At 39.0% G+C, this 18,370-nt stretch overlaps 1 protein-coding gene across 25 annotated transcripts in view; it reads right to left on the bottom strand.

Annotated features, from left to right (window-relative positions):
- Positions 1-18,370, bottom strand: part of Trpm3 (transient receptor potential cation channel subfamily M member 3) — a 508,459-nt gene that overhangs the window by 241,088 nt on the left and 249,001 nt on the right. For all 25 annotated transcript variants that reach the window (XM_029539424.1, XM_029539490.1, XM_021218256.2 and 22 more), the window contains exons 4-6: positions 16,896-17,109; positions 13,460-13,584; positions 1,595-1,766 (exon numbers count right to left, since the gene is read on the bottom strand). In XM_029539424.1, the coding sequence (XP_029395284.1) occupies positions 1,595-1,766; positions 13,460-13,584; positions 16,896-17,109 (511 nt within the window). The remainder of the gene's footprint in view (positions 1-1,594; positions 1,767-13,459; positions 13,585-16,895; positions 17,110-18,370) is intronic.

Below are 18,370 nucleotides of genomic sequence, written 5' to 3'. Positions count from 1 at the left end.
TTGTGGATGCCAAGAAGTACATGCTGAAAGGAGCCTGATAGGGCTGTCTCTTGAGAGGCCTTGTCAGAGCCTTACAAATATAGAAGCAGATGTTTGAAGTGTTGGACTGAGAACAGGGTCCCCAATAGAGGAGTTAGAGAAAGGACTGAAGGGGTTGAAGGGGTTTGCAACCCTGTAGGAAGAACAATAATATCAACCAACCAGACTCCCCAGAACTCCCAGGGACTAAACCATCAACAAAGGAGTACACATGACTCCAGCTGCATATGTAGCAGAGGATGGCCTTGTCATCTATCAATGGGAGGAGAGGTCCTTGGTCCTATGAAGGCTGGATAAATGCCCCAGTGTAGGGTAATCGAGGGTGGGGTGGTGGGAGTGGGTGGGAGGGTGGAAGAACACCCTCATAGAAGCAGGGGGATGGAGGATGTGATTGGGTGTTTCCAGGAGGGAGGGAAACAGGGAAAGGGGGTAACATTTGAAATGTAAATAAAGAAAATATCCCATAAAAAATAAATATGTGATTTAAAAGAAAGAAAAAAAGAAAAGAAAAAGTTGAACCACATGGTGCTGAGCTTTTGATGAGTAGCCAAAGGGAATCTAGATTTTCTTGAAATTATATAGGCTATGGAATTTTAATGTAATATGCAAACTTTCTCTTTATATATATTTATATACATATAAATAACATATAAGTAATGTATTTTTTCTTGTCCCTCAAGAGTGAGAAACATACTTTTACTCATAAACATCTATATGTGTATATATATATATATATATATATATATATATATATATATATATATGTTTGTGTGCATGTGAATGTGTTTACAATCTAAACTGGCAAGTCACTGAAGCCTCACATATCACTTTGTGGAAAGGAAAGTATTTTTTCTGAGAGGACCCTTAGTAGCTGATCAGGGGAGCATCCTTTTCCTTTTATAGCCAAATGTATATGTGACAACTTCAGTAAAGAGCTCACGAGCCCTTCAGAGAAATTTTATAGCCATCAGATATGTAGCACACAGCACACATATGCACTCATATCAAAATGAACACATAGCTGGAGATGACAAATACATACAGACATAAATGTAAAGCTGTGGTAGAGTTGGAGCAAGATGCCTGACCAGTACGCTTTAGCTTAAAAACATTCAACTCCTTTGAGACCCCTCTGTGCTAAGATCAAAGCCTGATTTGTTCTGCCTTTTTTTAGTCACACACACACACACACACACACACACACACACACACACACACACACAAGGCTTACTAAATAGCAGCCATTTCTCTGGGGTGCCTTTCTTCTCTGGGGTACTGTGGAAGGAAGTAGGAAAAGTTTCAGAGAAAGCTTATCTGCATTCCTAACCCCAGCTGGGGATGAATTCTCTATGTGTGAAGAAATGAGCTTGAACCCATTAATTGTGTTAGTATTCTCAGGCTTCCTCTTTGTGTTCCCATGGATAACTTCTCAGTCTCCCTACTGGCCCAGGAGGAAGGATGCTGGTGCCCAGAGTTTCCTTGAGTTTTCCTCTCCTTGATGCATAGGATACACAAACACTTAGCATTAGTTTCTAGTCAGTGCGGTTTAACTTACTTGTGTTTATCTTCTGGAGTGAAATGTGCTTTTCCAGTTGTCTGCGGAGTTTCACCTCTGCTCCGTATTTTCCTGTGGTCCCATTGTCAGCCAGGATGAAGTGGGAGTGCATGCTATTGAGAACGGTGAGCTTGCTCAGAGGATTGGACATGGTCTGGTATGGCCGGACTACCTACAGGCAGCAAAAGGAAGGCAGAGTCAGAAAGGAGGATGTGAGGCAGAGGATGAGAGAGATCGAAAGAAGGCATGGTGGTACCAAATCTGAGTTTATGCCTTCATAGTATTAAAGACCTATGTGTTGATGACTGTTTAAGTCAAATTGATATTTTGTTACTGAGCCAAACATAGTTTTTTAAGTTTATCTAAGATGTTTCCTCTTTTCCCTTCATCTGTCACATCTGTGGTTTAATAGGTCCTGTAGACGTCATTATTCTGTCATATCTGTGGTTTTCCCTTCATCTGTCACATCTGTGGTTTAATAGGTCCTATAGACATCGCTATTCTGAAGTTCAGTTTTAGAAATTGGGGGAAGGGCTTTTTTCTCTCTTTAATTTATTTATTTATTCACTTTACATCCCAATATCAGGCCTCCTGTGTATCACCACACCCCGGCACATCAAATCACGGCAGGACTAGGTATATTCTCTCCCACTGAGGCCAGAAAAGGCAGCCCAGTTAGGGGAATTGGTCATTCATTCCTCACTTAGGAACCAGAAGCTCTGTTACTTAAAACCAACACTATCCTTGATAGATTCCTTAAGTACAATACAGCCCGAGTATAACGTTAACAGTCTAATGAGATGAAAATAAATTAGGCCTAAAAGTTTATCACTCTCATTTTAATTTTTAATTTCAGTGATGAATTGCACTCTGTAGAAATAGAGCAATTTCAATACAGACTCTGACATTTTTTTTTATTTTGCTATCAAAAGCCATATCCATCGTGAGCTAGCTGCTTTTTATATAGCATATGCATTCCACGTTATAATCCTACCTTGCACATTGTGTTTAGCTTTTAGATCGGAAAGTAAAGAAATAGGCAAGTTATCCAAAAATTTTAGACAAATAATCAGAACTTGTATCCAAGGCTGATTCAAAATTCTGAGATTATTATTCTTTCCCCCCGGTTAGATAAAATCAGGACACACAGTATATTGGCAAACTATTGCCAAAATATCTAGGATGGAGCTTCAGCTGGAGAGGATGAAGAGAGGCCATTCAGGAGGTTCACTGGTGCACAGTCTCAGCCTGGTGACTCCTGCACAGAATCACTGAAGTTGGCAGGACAGGAATAGATGCTACTGCGCTCTTCCTTTGTGCTTTCATATAGTGCATCCATTAATTGCACAGGTGAGACGCACTTGCCTCTTCCAGCATGTAATAACTCACCATACAATAGAAGATGAAATCGTGCATTAAACACATTACAGAGTGATTTAGTAAGGGCAGTTTTCAATTGTAAAGAGCTCATGTAAGTCATTTTTCAGACCTTGATCCTGATTCAAAACCCACAGTCCGATGTGCCTGGAAGATGAAATGTACTCAGTAAATTGAATGACCAGGCAAACCTGAGAGAGGCATGCTTTTGTTCAAACCTGGGAATGCAATGGATCCTTTCTTTACAGAATTGTTAGGGAGCTGATCTGATTTAAATTTAAAATATGAATATGATTCCGAGCTTTTGAAATGGTTTTCAGTCCTGTTATATGTATTCCGGTTTTTAAATAGAGCATTGATATGATGCCAAGGCAGAGTACCATTTTAATTGCTCCTCGTTGATTTTGGAATCTGATAAGCTTGATTATGGCCTCTAATAATCCTGTGGGCAGTGGTCAATGGCTGCCTTGTCCAGAAGACGGAGTGGGATTCTTCCAAAATGGAGAGGTCTGTACTGCAAAGGCTGTTCTGCACTCCCCAGCACTGGAAGAATGGGTGGCTTGTGGTTGAAATTCCCATTCGCTGCCACTCATAGTTGATCATAAAACATTCATCCTACAGGGAAGTGCATGCTAATAAATATTAATGCTTTGCATAAAGGCTGAGCAGAAAGACTTTCTTCTCTCCTGAAAGTGCCTTTGCACTGTGCATTTGGGCAAAGGAAAATGCTTCAGTTGCTGTGCTGATTTTCAGTGGCAGGTCCCGAGGACTCAATGCCAAGGGGGTGGGCATTCACAGCAGCTCTATGAGGGGAAAGGGAGACTGGAGTTTTGGAGAATAAATAATATGTGACAATGGACACTAGTCATTTGTGTTGGTTTTCTGTCTATTTGCTTCCTTTCTTCCTCCCCCTCTCCCAACATTATGTTTCAGAAAATATTAAAGAAAAATGGCTCCATCTCTATACCCAGCTACTCTCTGCCCATGGTCTTGACACCTCTAGGTTAGCCCCAGTCGGAGGTCTTCCCTTCTCCAGTTTGCCCCTCACCACAGTGGGTGGATAGCTTAGAATGTGAACAGAATCCACCACAAGATAACCTCCAGATGGTCTGTCACTGTTTGGGGCTAGCCATGGAGGCAACGGGGTGACCGGGATCTGAGAGTGACCTGCAATAGCACAAGATGGTGCCATTTTTAAAATATTTTCTTCAACAACATTAATTTCTGAATCTACTTAAAGACTATTAGTAAAAGTTAAATTTTCAAGTGTGTGGGGGGAAACAGAATGAAAATCTTTGGGAATGCAACTGAGTAGTTTGTCAGAAATTAGAAGGCAATTTCATTGTTTACCTAGGACAGTCACATCTCTTTTTTTTCCATTACAGAATGCTAAGCCTACTGGTTCTTCAGTCTCTAGACACGAGACAACCCTTTCTTGTGAAACATAGCACATCAGTGCCTACAGGATGCTGGACATCTGCATCGGCCAAGGTCAAACTGTCAAATTTGGATTTCTTCATTATCCGAACCCCTTTTCTTTTGATCTTATATGTAGCAAGTTACAGGTTGCCATATTTTGGCAGAGAGGTTGTCTGCTGAACAATAGGGGAAATCTGAAAAATGAGTAAAATTGCTCAGTATTTCCGTCCTCTTTAGAGGAAGCTTTACAGAGTCCTGGAACGTCCCCAACCACATAAATCAAGGATGGAATTGCAGTTCTGTCTATGGCTGTTGGAACCCTTGAGTCTCTTAATTTGTAAAAGGGACATGATAAAACTACTGACCTCAGGGGGACTGGTTTAGATTACATGTGCAAAGTACCAGGCACAATGCCCAGCTCCTGGCAAGCATTGTAGAATATTAATTCCTTACCCAGCTCTACTCTGTCTTACCAACTACATGTTTCCAGTTGTAAAACAGCAATCAGAACATAATGTGGGACAGACCACTCGCCTTTGTTTTACTCAAGAGATTTAGAGCGATGTAAAGCAAGGGGGGAAAAATCAACCATCTGCTGACAAAATGCAAAGTCTGATTTGCCTCACCCCTCCAGGCATCGAAGATGATGGCTTGGAACGATTTGTTGATTAACTGAAACTTTGGAAATAACTTCCATCCTTCCGAGAAACATATTTTGGTCTGACTTGCCTACCAAATCCACTTAATATTCCTCATTACAAACATGCCCGCAGTCTTTTTCTATTCGAGGTACGGTCTCTCTATAGACAAAGATTTCCTGATGCTTCTTATGTATTTTCCAAATCGAACAAACACTGCTTTTTTTAATAACAGGAATACAAATGAACTTCTCCTTCTGACAGGTTTTGGAGGCAGCAGAGCCATTTTCACTGTTAAGAGCTTATAGGGGGAGGGGCGATGACTGTCTTTGGAGTTGTGTATTGTTGAGTGTGTCGGTGATAGTTTCATGGTACACTGGGTGACTGTGCATGCTTCTCAGTGGGGACTTGGGAGCCAGGTAAGTCAAAAAGCCCAAAGCCTCCACTGGGTAAGGTGTTTCACCTTTTCTTCCTAAAAAGACTGGAAAATGGAGGTCTCATACTCCTTGGAAGCACCAGAAAGCAGACACCCATATCATTTCTTGTGTTTCATCTTTGAGATTATAACCTGAACTGAATGAAGAATGTTTAATAGTGTCCCAAAGGCCTTTTAATCGGTTTTCGTGATGAGCAAGTAAATCAACTTAGAAGTGGACTTTCGAACCTTTCTATTCTCTGGCCATCATTGATCACAGTGCGTGTAAGTAATGCATTTTATTTTCTTGTTCCTCAAGAGTAAGTGAGAACATTCCTTTACCCATTAACCTATTGCATACCATTTAGTATTCTGGGTGTTTGATAGAATTCTGGCCCATGCCTTTCTATACCTTAATTATGAAAGAGAGTACCTCTGTGGAGAGGGGGATCTTACAAGGGTTTATACATGGCATTAGCAGGAAGCATTCTTTATGTGTTGGGCTCAGACTGATACATTTGTAATCTGTGCATGGGCTTAAATTAGCCATTTGCAGTTTGGTCTAGAATAGCTGCTGGGGTTTTTCCTATGTATTTCCAGGTATGCCTTGGACTCACTTAAGAGTATTTCAGGAAATCAGCATATAGGGACCATAGTTTAGTTTCTATAACTACTACCTTGTAGTAGATATCGGAGTTCCCTACTCATTAATTCATAAACTTCTTGAGGAAATGCAACCTGCGATGGTGGCACTATGCTGATCTGAGGACATGCCTGATCGTGTTTCAAGATAATATCTCCTAATAAATGTTCAAGATCTGTAAAGTACAGGACTCATCATTTCTGGGAGCTTCCTGCCTCTGATATCTGAGTCTGTCTAAGCTGTGTTAAGAGTGTACTTCTTAATTCAAGTCAGTGCTGAACAATGGCCTAAGACTGATGTTGACTACAAAAGTACAATCTCACCCTTTCTTATTCATGAAAACCTTTTCCCTCTTCTCATGGTTTGTGCAGTGCAATGGCAATTTGGTCACCTGAGATTCCTTTTCCTAATAGATTTGAGTTGGGCTAAATTAGGTTTCTAAGCCATCAATCAGGGGCCCTCTGCAGTTCCAAGTCCATTTCTTAATGACTTGTGTATCAACGGGTTCCAGACAAGCAGCAGAGTAATGCACACATGACTTAAATAGTTATCTCCTTCTCTTAAGAGCAACCTAGCTTTAATGTAGACCAGAACACAAGCATTCATTGACCATGTCTAGAATGCCTTGCATGGTGAGGACAAGATCTCGGGGAGTGGTGTTTTGTGTTTACTTTATCCAGGGAACTATAAGACTTTGAGATGTAAGGAGTCTTGACTAAATATATTCCGTCAGCCACGTGTCAGTCTGAAGTTTCTATATAAGTCAGTGCATGTTAGGAAGGAAAACCAAGAACCATCTCCTTTTAAATTCATGGAGGATACTGTGGTTGGCTTTGCCTTATCAGGCTTTGGAATCTACCAGACAGCTGAGCATACTGTTTCCAGTAGAGCTATCTAGAATGGTTATGGTTATATGGAGGGGTTTTTTGTTTGTTTGTTTGTTTGTTTGTTTGTTTGTTTGTTTTTAAAGGTACTAGCAGGGAGCCAGATGGGGTTGTACTTTGGTGAGAGAGAAATAAAAGGTGTGTAGAGATTTTCCATATCCTTATCTGGCATCTGCATCTGCTGGGGAAAAGGGTACTGCTGAGAAGCAGGAAGCAACCTTTGTGTCAGAGACAAAAGAGCAGAGGGATTGAGAGAATTAGAGGAGAAAAAGAAAGGCTTCACATGCCTTCAAATCAGAGAGGCTGCAGCCAGCAAGAGCAGCTCTTAAGTTTAGGAAGGAAGGAAATGACCAGATACCCAGGTGCTGTCTCAGCAGTCCACACAAGGAGCCAGTAAAAACCCAAGGACCCATTTCAAAGAGCACTCAGATCCCCGAGATGTGGGATCTTTTTGCAACACTTTGAAAAATGTGTTCCTCGCTGTGTGTCATACAGTGTGTTTGTGGCCCTCTCTTCATACTTTATAGACTCACCTTCCTTTGGCCCATTCTGTGAGGAGCCAACCCCTAGTAGTGAGGAAATTCTCAGAACACAGGTTCCTGTCTCCAGCAGTCACCAGGGTCCTGATGGGGGTGGATTTAAACTGTGCTTAGAAGTTCTTTGAAACTCTTCTCTCAATGTGTGCAATGACTCACTTCTAAGGGGTAACATAAAAACTGAATGTGTGTAACCATAAAAGGACTTTCTCTCAGCTTTCTTTCTGTCAGCTCATTTACTCCAGAGGAAGTTGGTGCCATGTTGGGAAGATGGTTTCGCAGCTCTGTGAAGAGATTCATGTGACCAGGAACAACAAATAGCAATAGGCTAGGAAGTGAGCTATGAAGAGACCATAGTAGCCTCAGACTATGGAGCTGCCCAGCTCTCATGTGACCATCACCTCAAGAGACCTAAGCTCACAGGTAAGCCATTTACAAATTCCTCCCTCAGTAACTGAGAAATCAGTCTGTTACTTAAGCCATTAGGTTTGAAGGTCATTTTTATGCATCCGTAGAAGAAACGATCTTGCCTTTCTTTGAGATTTTTGAAATATCCTTTTTCCTCTTTTTCCGGACTGTTGTAAATAGTCTCATGACGCTGGTACCCCCCTGCCCGTAGGCATGAACTCTCTGTGCTGCCTGTGATTTATGCCCTGTGCTTTTGATCAGTTGGGATGTGTGTTCCATTGGGTGACGAGCATCCTGCAGCCTCTTAACACTTCTCACTGGAATCCTTCCCCTTTCTATTTGGCAGATTATCTGACTTCAGTTCTTACTAGTTGGTTATGGTAACCCTATGTCTTATGTATTTTCTGTGTCTATATAAATTGAGGCTAGTTTTAAAATCAACATATTAAGATAAAACCTCCCACACACAAAGGTTCAACTTGTCATTTTTTTTCAACTTTACAATGCTATAAAACACAATACATATTCAGTAGAAACTACTAAGTTTGTTCTTTTTCCAGGTTAGTGATTTTCTGTTATGATGTTTTTGTAGTGGTAGAAAAACCATAGCATCCAGGTGTTTGTATGATTAGAAATGTAAGTGATTGATTTAGTACTCTATAGTGTACTGTGGCCGGTAAACTATATGAACTGTACTTCAAAATAGGCTCAACTGTAGGTTAATGTCAGTATCCTGAGCAGTTTATGGATGACTGGCCTAAACTATTACATCCATTGGGGTAGACATATTAAACACACTTCAATTTACACTATTCATGACTCTCAATGAGATTATGGTACATAACCCCATCATAACTGCCACAATCTGTACTTAAAGAGTAGCTGAGACAAAAACCTTAAAGAACCATGCACTCAAATCAATGATGGCTGTTTTGCTAGAAATACAATACTGATTGGTGGGTACTCTATTTTTTCTTATTCCCTGAAGCATCAATACCATGTGTTGTTTAATCCCTTATATCCTAACTCCCATAGACCACCCATCTTATCACCATGTTCCCTGAAACATCAGTATCATCTATGATGCTTTAATCCCTCATGCTGACTCCTGTGGACAGCCTATCTCTCTTTGGGGCCATCCATGCTACTTTTCTTCTTGTGAGTGTGCTTGGCTTTTTGTTACTCCACTAAAGCAGTGTCGACCAATATTCCAGTGATATCTAACAGCCCCAAGTCCCCACCATCCACAGTCTGTCAGTAGCATGGGGCTCCCTTTCCAAAGCCCAGCCTTCCATTGGCCTCCATAACTCACTATTCAACTCCTACATCTCAGCCATTTATACATCCCCTTTGCTGGCTCTTCCCTTTGCTTGGCCATTAAATTATGGAGATCATCAGGGCCTCAGCCTTCTTTCCCTTACTATTGCCTTCCCATGGTGATGCCAATCACTGGGATGGCCTGATAGTCACCTATCCGAGATGACTTCCAAACCTAAGCTCGTAGGCAAACTTTTCTCCTTCTTCCTCATATGCTGAGTAGCATTCCAGAAATTCTCATGGCAATATCTAAAAGGAACTTTAAAGTGAACACTCTCAAGTCCAAACTCATCATTACTGTCACCGAAGCTGCCTTTCTGATGCACATGACCCTAACTGCTGCCATGGCAGTTTGCCCAGAATCTGTGTGGTCCAGGCTCAGCAAGCATTGGCCCTGTCCTGTACAACTAAGAGATGTAGGTGGGTTTCCTTGCCTCTGACCTTTTCCTCTAGCATCCTCTAGGTACATCCTATCTAACACAGTCCAACAAATCTCGTGCTGAGGTCACTGCTTGTTGGGAGTATTTTATTTTATTATTTTATTTTATTTTATTTTTTTGAGTTTATAATATGAAGTCATATTTGGCTTGTCCCCAGGATAACTGACAAATGTGCTGAGTTGCTAACTATATCTAATTTAGCAATCAATTATATTACTGGCCTTGGCTTAAAATGCAAAGATAGCATTAAAAAAGACACTTTTCTAAGAATTCTTCAAAGCTATAAAAGCTCCAGGAGATGAACTTGTAGTTTATTGATGTACAACACTGAATAGAAAGATAGATTAGTAATTATATTGTCAGAAAATTGCCAGACATAATATTTGTCCTTAGGTTACAAAGAAAACATACCTTTGCTTCTGATTATGGATATTCAGTTTGGCATATGTCTGGTTAGTCTGGTTTGGCTAGAGACAAAGATTTTAGAAATTTTTCAGTCACCTCTTATAATTCTGGCAAAGTTGTTTTCCAAAAGTAAGGAATATAAATTTAAAATGTGTTAAGTGAGAATGAGAATTTGCTAGAAGTTCTTTCCTGACTTCACACTCCTGATACTTTTATAATTATCTGTCTAAGCCAAGATTTTTTTTTTCAGGACAATGAAGATGTTTAGTTATCTACTGAGTATATTTTCAAGTTTAATTTGTAGGTGTTAAGATATTTACCAGTGTCCCAAATAACGGCAAAAAAAAAAAAAAAAAAAAGTCCATTGTTGAGTATTTTTTCAGGTCCCTTGATATAATAAATATTATTAACAGTGGTCTCTGGAAAGAAAGGGTTGGACTTTTGGTTTTAGTTCATGGATCATTTACTTAACCCTGAGAAGCTATTCCATTTCAGGACATACTCAGTAAATTACAGTTAGAACCATCATGATTCTACCTAGAGAAGCCATGGCAACAGAGAAACTATTTTTTATAATTTACCAAGGGATAAAGAAATGATAGCATGAAGCATTTACATGTTCTATCAATGCCTTGTATTCTCATGCAAAGTATAATGTTAAGGTTTAACAACAAACTAAACCAAATTGTATTTTCTAGGCACTCTTACATTGATGAAATGAACTAAAAGTTTATGAACCCTCCCACCCCAGTTCTATCATTGAAATCCTAATCTACAAGATGATGGTGTTCAGAGGTGAGGAACTAATTGTGTCATGAGGGTTGAACCCTCAAGTATGGGGCCTACTTGAATTAAAGTCCTAATAAAGTGGGACTCCCAGAGAGATCTTCAGTGTCTTTCACCAGGTAAGGTTCCAATGAAAAGGTCCTGCAGCCACAGAACTTCAGATGTGCTTAGAGATAAAAATGTTATAGTCGGGAGCAAAGAAAGTGTTATTATTGCACTTTTCTATATTTCCCCATGTAGTCTAGATTCCATCATTTCCAATTCATCTTCATTATGGAACATTTATTAAGATTAAGGATCTGGATTAAGTTCTAAGAATCCTGCCCCTAATGTATACTGCCCAGGCTTTTATTCAAATTTGAGATTCTCCAGCATCATATCTGGTCTTGTCTTTTATTCTATAAAATAGATAATAAAAGAATAGTACCTTTATTCTAGTAAAAAAAACTTGAAAAACAAACACTATTATCACAAGAGAGCCAAGTAAATTCTACGCATATTGCATACAGCTCCACAGCTCAAAATCCAATAAACCTTGGTGACAGATTTATTGACTAACTAGACTGTAATTATGTTTTCAGTGGACTCTGTAACCTGCTCTTTTAATTTCCAATGAAAAAATAAAATTTTGACTGTATATATTTTTAAAAAAATATAACTGACTCATATGAGTTGCTTATACGTACGAGTGGGGTTCAGCATGAATTTCTGAATGTGCATCCAGCACAGATCAAACCCAACTCTCCCTGTTCAAGCATCCACTCTCCCCAATCGTAGCAGTCATTCTTACATCAGCATTAAAGCTTGTGCGGATAAGAGAGACCATGGTGTGCTTGTTTACCTTGCCTATGTTACTGATGTCACCAATTCCATTTTACTGTTCATGTGATATCTGCCCATGAGGATTTCCTTTATGGCCAGGTAATATTTAATTAATTATATGTATACATACATATGCATATATGATATGTTTATAAAATCTTTGTTACACACATATACACACCTATATAATCTTTATTCAAGAATCTGTTGCTGAGCATCTGGGCTAGTTCTTATGTATTGGGACTAGTGCAGCAGGCTTTGGTGTTCGGATTTGCCTTTCTTTGGATATATACATAGAACTGGTATATCTATTTTTAGTTTTTGAGGAATCTCTATATTGTTCTGTGTAATGGCTGGAATAATTTATATTACTGTCACAAGTATATGAGTTTCATTTCTGTGTATCTTTGCCAGAATTTGTTATTTATTTTATAATACCTGCTTTCATTATTGTTGGGATTTCTATTTCCCGAATGGCCAATGCTATTCAGTGTTTCACTATATTAAATAACTAGTTTGTTTTCCCACTTTAGAGTTAGATTTGTTTCACTCTTTTTTAGATTCTATATACTCCAGCCCTTAATTCTTTGTCAGACAAGTGATGGCAAATATTCTGTCTCATTCTGTATGCTGCCTCTTCATCCTGTTGCTTCTTGTGCTGTGCAGCCATGAGTTTGATTTCATCCCAGCTAGTAAAGCTTAGCTTTGGTTTCCTGCCACTACAGGTCCTCTGCAGAGAACCACTGCCCCTCCAGGGGCCTTGAAGTGTTCCCTCTCTTTCAAGTTCTAGTGGTTTCAGATAGCACATTTAAGGCTTTACTTGCTCCCTCTCTTCCATTACAATGATTTTTCCCCCCTCTTATTGAAAATTGGTTCTTTTCTCACATAATATATCCTGATTACGGTTTCTCCTCCATCTACTCCCAGTTTCTCCCCCATCTCTCCTTCTATCTGGTTCCATCTCAAGTACAGAGTGAGAGATACGGGTCCAATTTGAATCCTTTGGGGACATGCACGATTTGTACAGTGAGCATTTTCAGTGCCTCTGTTAAGCATTGGTTACATGTGGAGACACGGCATCTCTGTTCAATTTTGTTGGCCACTTGTCCCCTTCTTTGCCAGCTCCATACTGTATAGGACACTGCTGCTCCACAGTAGTTCTTGAAATCAGATTTTGTGACATTTCCAGCTTTCATTTCCCTGAGATTCTTTTGGCTAGCTGGGATCCCATGGTTTCACATGGACTCTGGGGTCATTATTCCTGAAGAATGTCATTGATATTTTGATAAGGATTGCATCAAGTAGAAGGGACATTAAAAGAATATTAACTCTTCCAATCCTTAAATATGAAAAGCCTGTATATTTTAATGTCTTCTTACATATATTTCATCAGTGTCTTATAATTATTGAGTTTTTTCCCAGTCCTTGATTTATTCCTCAGAATTAACCCTGGTAACTATTCATATCACCTTCCAGAGTCTACCCATCTCTTAGGATTAGAGATGAAATGCCTGATCAGGCTCTTTCTGTGTTATAATATTAATCTTTTAATGAATATCTAATATATTTAGGTCACAGTCAATTTGGGATACTGTTGACACCCTGGTTGGGAGAATTGACAGGCAGTTTAAATAGGTAGAATTTGGAAACCAAGTAATCATTTAGTAAACCTTTCATAATACAAGTTTGACTTTGAAAGATGGACTTAATAGTATCATGCTGTATATTGCACATGCGAGGAGAAACCACACAATAGAGCACTGCCCAGAACTCACATCTCTTCCAATCAGGTCTTCCTGGTTTTCCACAATTCCCCAGGGGGCGATACCTATGGTACATATCTTCCCTCGAGACTTAGATGCATGGTCTTTCAAGGCATCTCCGACATGACGAATGACACCTAAGAGCAGAAAAAGAGGGAGAGGGGTTAACTTTGTTAAGGTCAGTGACCTTTCTATCATTCTGCAGGAAATTAATGAATGTCTTTATCTTTGGGAGGAAATGTTAGATATATCATATTGACACACTTCTATAAAAACTACACATTTAGAAGACTCTCCATAAGATTGGTTATAATGTAGATATATTTCTCAGTACATACTTAAACAATACATTCCTTCAATTCCCATATATATTACCTATAAAGAATATCTAGTATCTATATAGAATAAATATAATGAGAGAATGTTTTGCTTGCAAGCATAGTGATTTATTAGTATCTTGAATCCTTGGGATAAAAAGCACAAATGTTAATTGATTCTATATTCTGTGAAGGGATTGGGGTCATTTCAATAGTTATTTACCTAAGATTTTATCAACCTCAATTTCCTCTTCCTACTTATATCACATAATTTGGAAAGCCTAGTAATAAGGCTATCTTATTCAACGGCAAATTTATGCTAAAATGTGTAAGTGCACTTTTAATATTCATCATTTTATTTATTTCCTTCTTCTGTTAATGATGGCCTCACAGTTAAAGGCAAGGAAATTCAGATTACAGCAGTAGGGGACCAGATCTTGACTTTAAGAAACCATTTACGGAATAGACAATTTCTAATCTTTTAGCTTCCTTCTTGGGCAGTCACTTCTATCCAGGACTTGTGAGGTACATTTTCTAAACATTTACAGTTATCCACATTCTCCTCCTTCCCCATGACACACCCATCCTTGGGGCCATCCCTTCTATGAACTTTAACCTGGATGTAATTCCTTGAACATACAGTAACTTGTGTGTCCTCAACAGCTCCATATTTCACTGCCACATCCTCCAGTGATGCATAACAAAATGTGACACGTGTCCTTAGACAGGAGTATGGGATGGTTAGGGTATTACTCAACTTGTGGGACCCAAGGGAAGGTCTAACTCCAAATATGGGCCCAGAAGCCATGCATCAAACATAAGAACTCACTAAGCAGAGACATCATACATGTTTCAATAACTCAATTGTAAAATAGACATGAGACCGAATGAGCACTAATCCACAGTGTGCTGTGCCGGGAGCCTGGAGAGATGCCCTTTTCACCTGTTACCTTGTCAATGTGTCATCTAAGTGAAAATATTGCTGAATGCAACTTTCAGACAAAAATGAGTAAATCCATAAATATTAATGTTAATATGCAAAACATATCAGGACTGGGTCAGATAAAACATTTAACTGTATGTCATGCTTCTCTGTCACAGTTTTCTCTACGTGCTACCAGCTTTAATAGCCATCATTAATGTCTCATACACTGAAGCAGAGACGAGCTGTTTGGTTTATAGTATTTAGGATATAAATTAATTTTTTTCTGCTTTTGAATGCATTTTATAAAAGAAGAAAAACAACCAGCAATCTTTCTAAATATAGAAAATTGGTTAGAAGTTCTTTTGAGCCTTACGTTGGATGGGTCTCTCTACATGAAAAAGCAAAAAGACTAAAAAACAATTGCAAGCAAATGCTTTCTATTTAGTGAAGAGGAATACGTAGTATAGCCTAAAATCTGAATTGTCATTAAAATTTCAGCAGTAAGAGCTAACTGTGCTGGTCAGCTGAAGATGTTTCCAGCTGATGGACTGGGTTGATATTTTATAACACAGCTCTGGGCATGGACCATCTACACAGACCACTGCTAAAACATGCCTGTGTAGCTGTGTGCTGACTGCTTACAAAGTCTAGATATGTAGGCGATTTCACAATTCTCACATCATCTAAGCTAAAACTCAACTATTCTTTAATAAGGAGAAGATGTTAGTTAGACTAGTTATATGCAGGGTGTCCCACTAGCTTCAAATGTGCCCATGTGTATAGATTCTGAGCCTTCTGACAAATTTTCATTAGCTTATAGACCAGGCTCTTCTCAAACTCATAAAGAGCCACCTACCTATGCCTGCTGAGTTCTGGCATTAAGGCCACATGCCATGACACCTGGCATTGGTATACTTTTTATAAGAATTTCTGACTCCAGGTAACAAAGTTTGCTCCCTTATCTGTTGAATACTAATCATGTTTTACAGATAAGAACCTAACTGTAAGTGGTTATTAGAATTGACTTGATGATTATGCTCATATCATAATATGAAAATTTATATGGCAGGCAGGAAAAGATATTTGGAATCCATGAAGGACTGGAATTAATCATCTACTGGCGTGGAATGCTTTAAGAAACATTTAACCTTATAAACCCACATGGATCTGAAGTGGAGCTCAGTGATTAGGAACATGTATTACTCTTGCAGAGGATCTCCTTGTACCTATGTTGGGCAGTTCACAACTGCCTGTAACTCCAGATCCAAGAAGGATCCAATGGTTCTAGCTTCTTAGAGCACTACACTCATGTCTACACACTCACTCTCAGATGCACATGCATAAATATAATTAAAAAGAAAATATTTTTGAATAAGTATAATATTTTAAATAAGTATACTATTTTGAATTATCTAGACTTAACATTATAATTCACACCCCTGATAGAAATGGTATTAAAAAACAACTCAGGCAGGGAACATGCCCAGTGGATAAAGCAACTATCACACAAGTATAAGAACCTGAGTTTGACTCACCAGAGCCCATGTAAAAGCCAGGTAGGGTAGTAGTAGTATGAGCGACTGTAGCATGCCTATAAAGGTGAGTAGCAGAGAATGGAGAGCCCCTGGAGGCTTACAAGCTAGATAGCCTGGTGTATACAGGAGCAAACAGAGAAATCCTGTCTCAACAAGGTGAAAGGCAGGGGCTGACATCCGAGGTTGTCTGCCTATGTGTAGTAGTCATGCCATATATTAGTTATGGCATGCACATTCTCCCTCCTTCCCTCCCTCCCTCCCTCCCTCCCTCCCTCTTCCCTTTAAAAATGTTATTTAGTACCAAGCTTAAAATTGCCTAAATAAAAAGGCAGACATTTCAATTTAAAAAAAAAAAAGTTATCTTTTAAAAATGTAGTGAATATTTACGATAATTTGTCCTACTAAAAGCATCCTGTGAACTTTTATTAGGCATGTATGCAAATTCTGCAAGTCATTAAATAGTAAAGCCATTCCTCATATGCAGTTCTTTTTAGTTGAAACATATCTATATAACTCTCACTAAGGCACAGGAAGGAGAAGAAGCAATGAGAGGGGGTTGGTGAGCAGGAGGGCGGGCACATACAGGTAGAGGTGGATATTTTTAACTTGAGGCAAAATTATTCTGGATACAATGTGGTGGCAGCTGCCTTTCTCCATCCTTCTCTGATTACCTGTGTTGACCCCTCCAGTGAAGATCCATGCTCCAGTTGTCATAGCTGCTTTGATGAGCCCCTTCCCGAAGACTTGCTTGAGTTTGGGCTGGAGTTCAAAGTTCTGCAGCCCTCCGTGCACAGAGATGAGAAGCTTGGGAAGCTCCAGTTGCCATTCCTTGGTCATCAGGTGTAGCAAGAGATCAGGTTTCGTATCAAAAGATACTCGGACATACTAGAATAAAGATTGACAATTAGGGAGATGGGCAAAGCTGCCTGAGGCTGCTTGTCACTGTGACAGTTATATGTGTCCCTACTTGAAGAAAATGTTTTATGTGAAATCAGAAGTGTAAGGAAAGGGGCTTATTTCCTTTACCAAAAGAGGCCTACGGAGATAAATGGGTTCCAGTTTTAAAGATTTTGTTGAAATTCTAAGTTATTGGCAATTTTGAAATTACTTGATTTTTATTAAAAATCAAGTTTAAAGAAACCTTCCTGGTGAGCTTTTTGCCCAAATCAAATCATGTTGGCATTTTACCTTTGCTTATATTTGTACAATGATTTAGACATTCCTAATAGTTTCAACATAATCAATCCCTTCACATAAACTAGATGTAGTTACAACTATGTGTTTTTGTGATCCTGCTATATTTTGAGGTTCCAGAAGACTCTAAAGTTCTGCATAATACAAAGAAAAATTTAAAATAAGGTAATATCAGGTTATATCTAGTTGTAAATGTATCTTAAATAGTCTGTAATCTACCTACCTATGTATGTAATATCTATCTATCTAATCTATCAATCTACCTATCATCTATGCATCTATCACACCTCTCTATCATCTATGTATCTATCAATCATCTATCATATATATTTATCTACCTATATAGCATCTATCTATCTATCTATCTATCTATCTATCTATCTATCTATCTATCTATCTATCTCATCAGCCAGTCATCTATCTTTATTGATCTAATTTTTATGAGATATTGTAGCCACGGCTGGTCTGGAACACATTATTCAGATCAAGGTGACTACAGACTCACAATGATCCTCTTGGCTCTCTCTCTGCTTTCTCAGTACTGAGACTACAGGTGTGTGGCACCACACCCAGCTCAAATGCTTTTTAAAAGACACGTCATGTGACAGAAGACATGTCAGATAAAAAATGAAAAATTAGAGCAGAACCAAAGTTTAACTAGATTCAACAGGAAGTTCAATATATAAAAATGTATATATAACAAAGGCCATAAATACAATGATGACCTTATACACAGACACACAGCTTTTAGTTCAACTACATACTTGATATACTAGGCAATGGTAGGAAAATTTCTGAAATATACTATTGACTTGGCATGAGATGCAGGGATATTTCATTTCTAAAGAAGATCTGCTACTGGATGGAACACAGGGTCCCCAATGGAGGAACTAGAGAAAGTACCCAAGTACCTGAAGGGGCTGCAACCCTGTAGGTGGAACAACAACAGGAA

The sequence above is a fragment of the Mus pahari genome, chromosome 1, assembly GCF_900095145.1.
Source record: "Mus pahari chromosome 1, PAHARI_EIJ_v1.1, whole genome shotgun sequence".
Taxonomy (NCBI): domain Eukaryota; kingdom Metazoa; phylum Chordata; class Mammalia; order Rodentia; family Muridae; genus Mus; species Mus pahari.
This window is presented reverse-complemented; position numbering and strand designations above follow the sequence as displayed.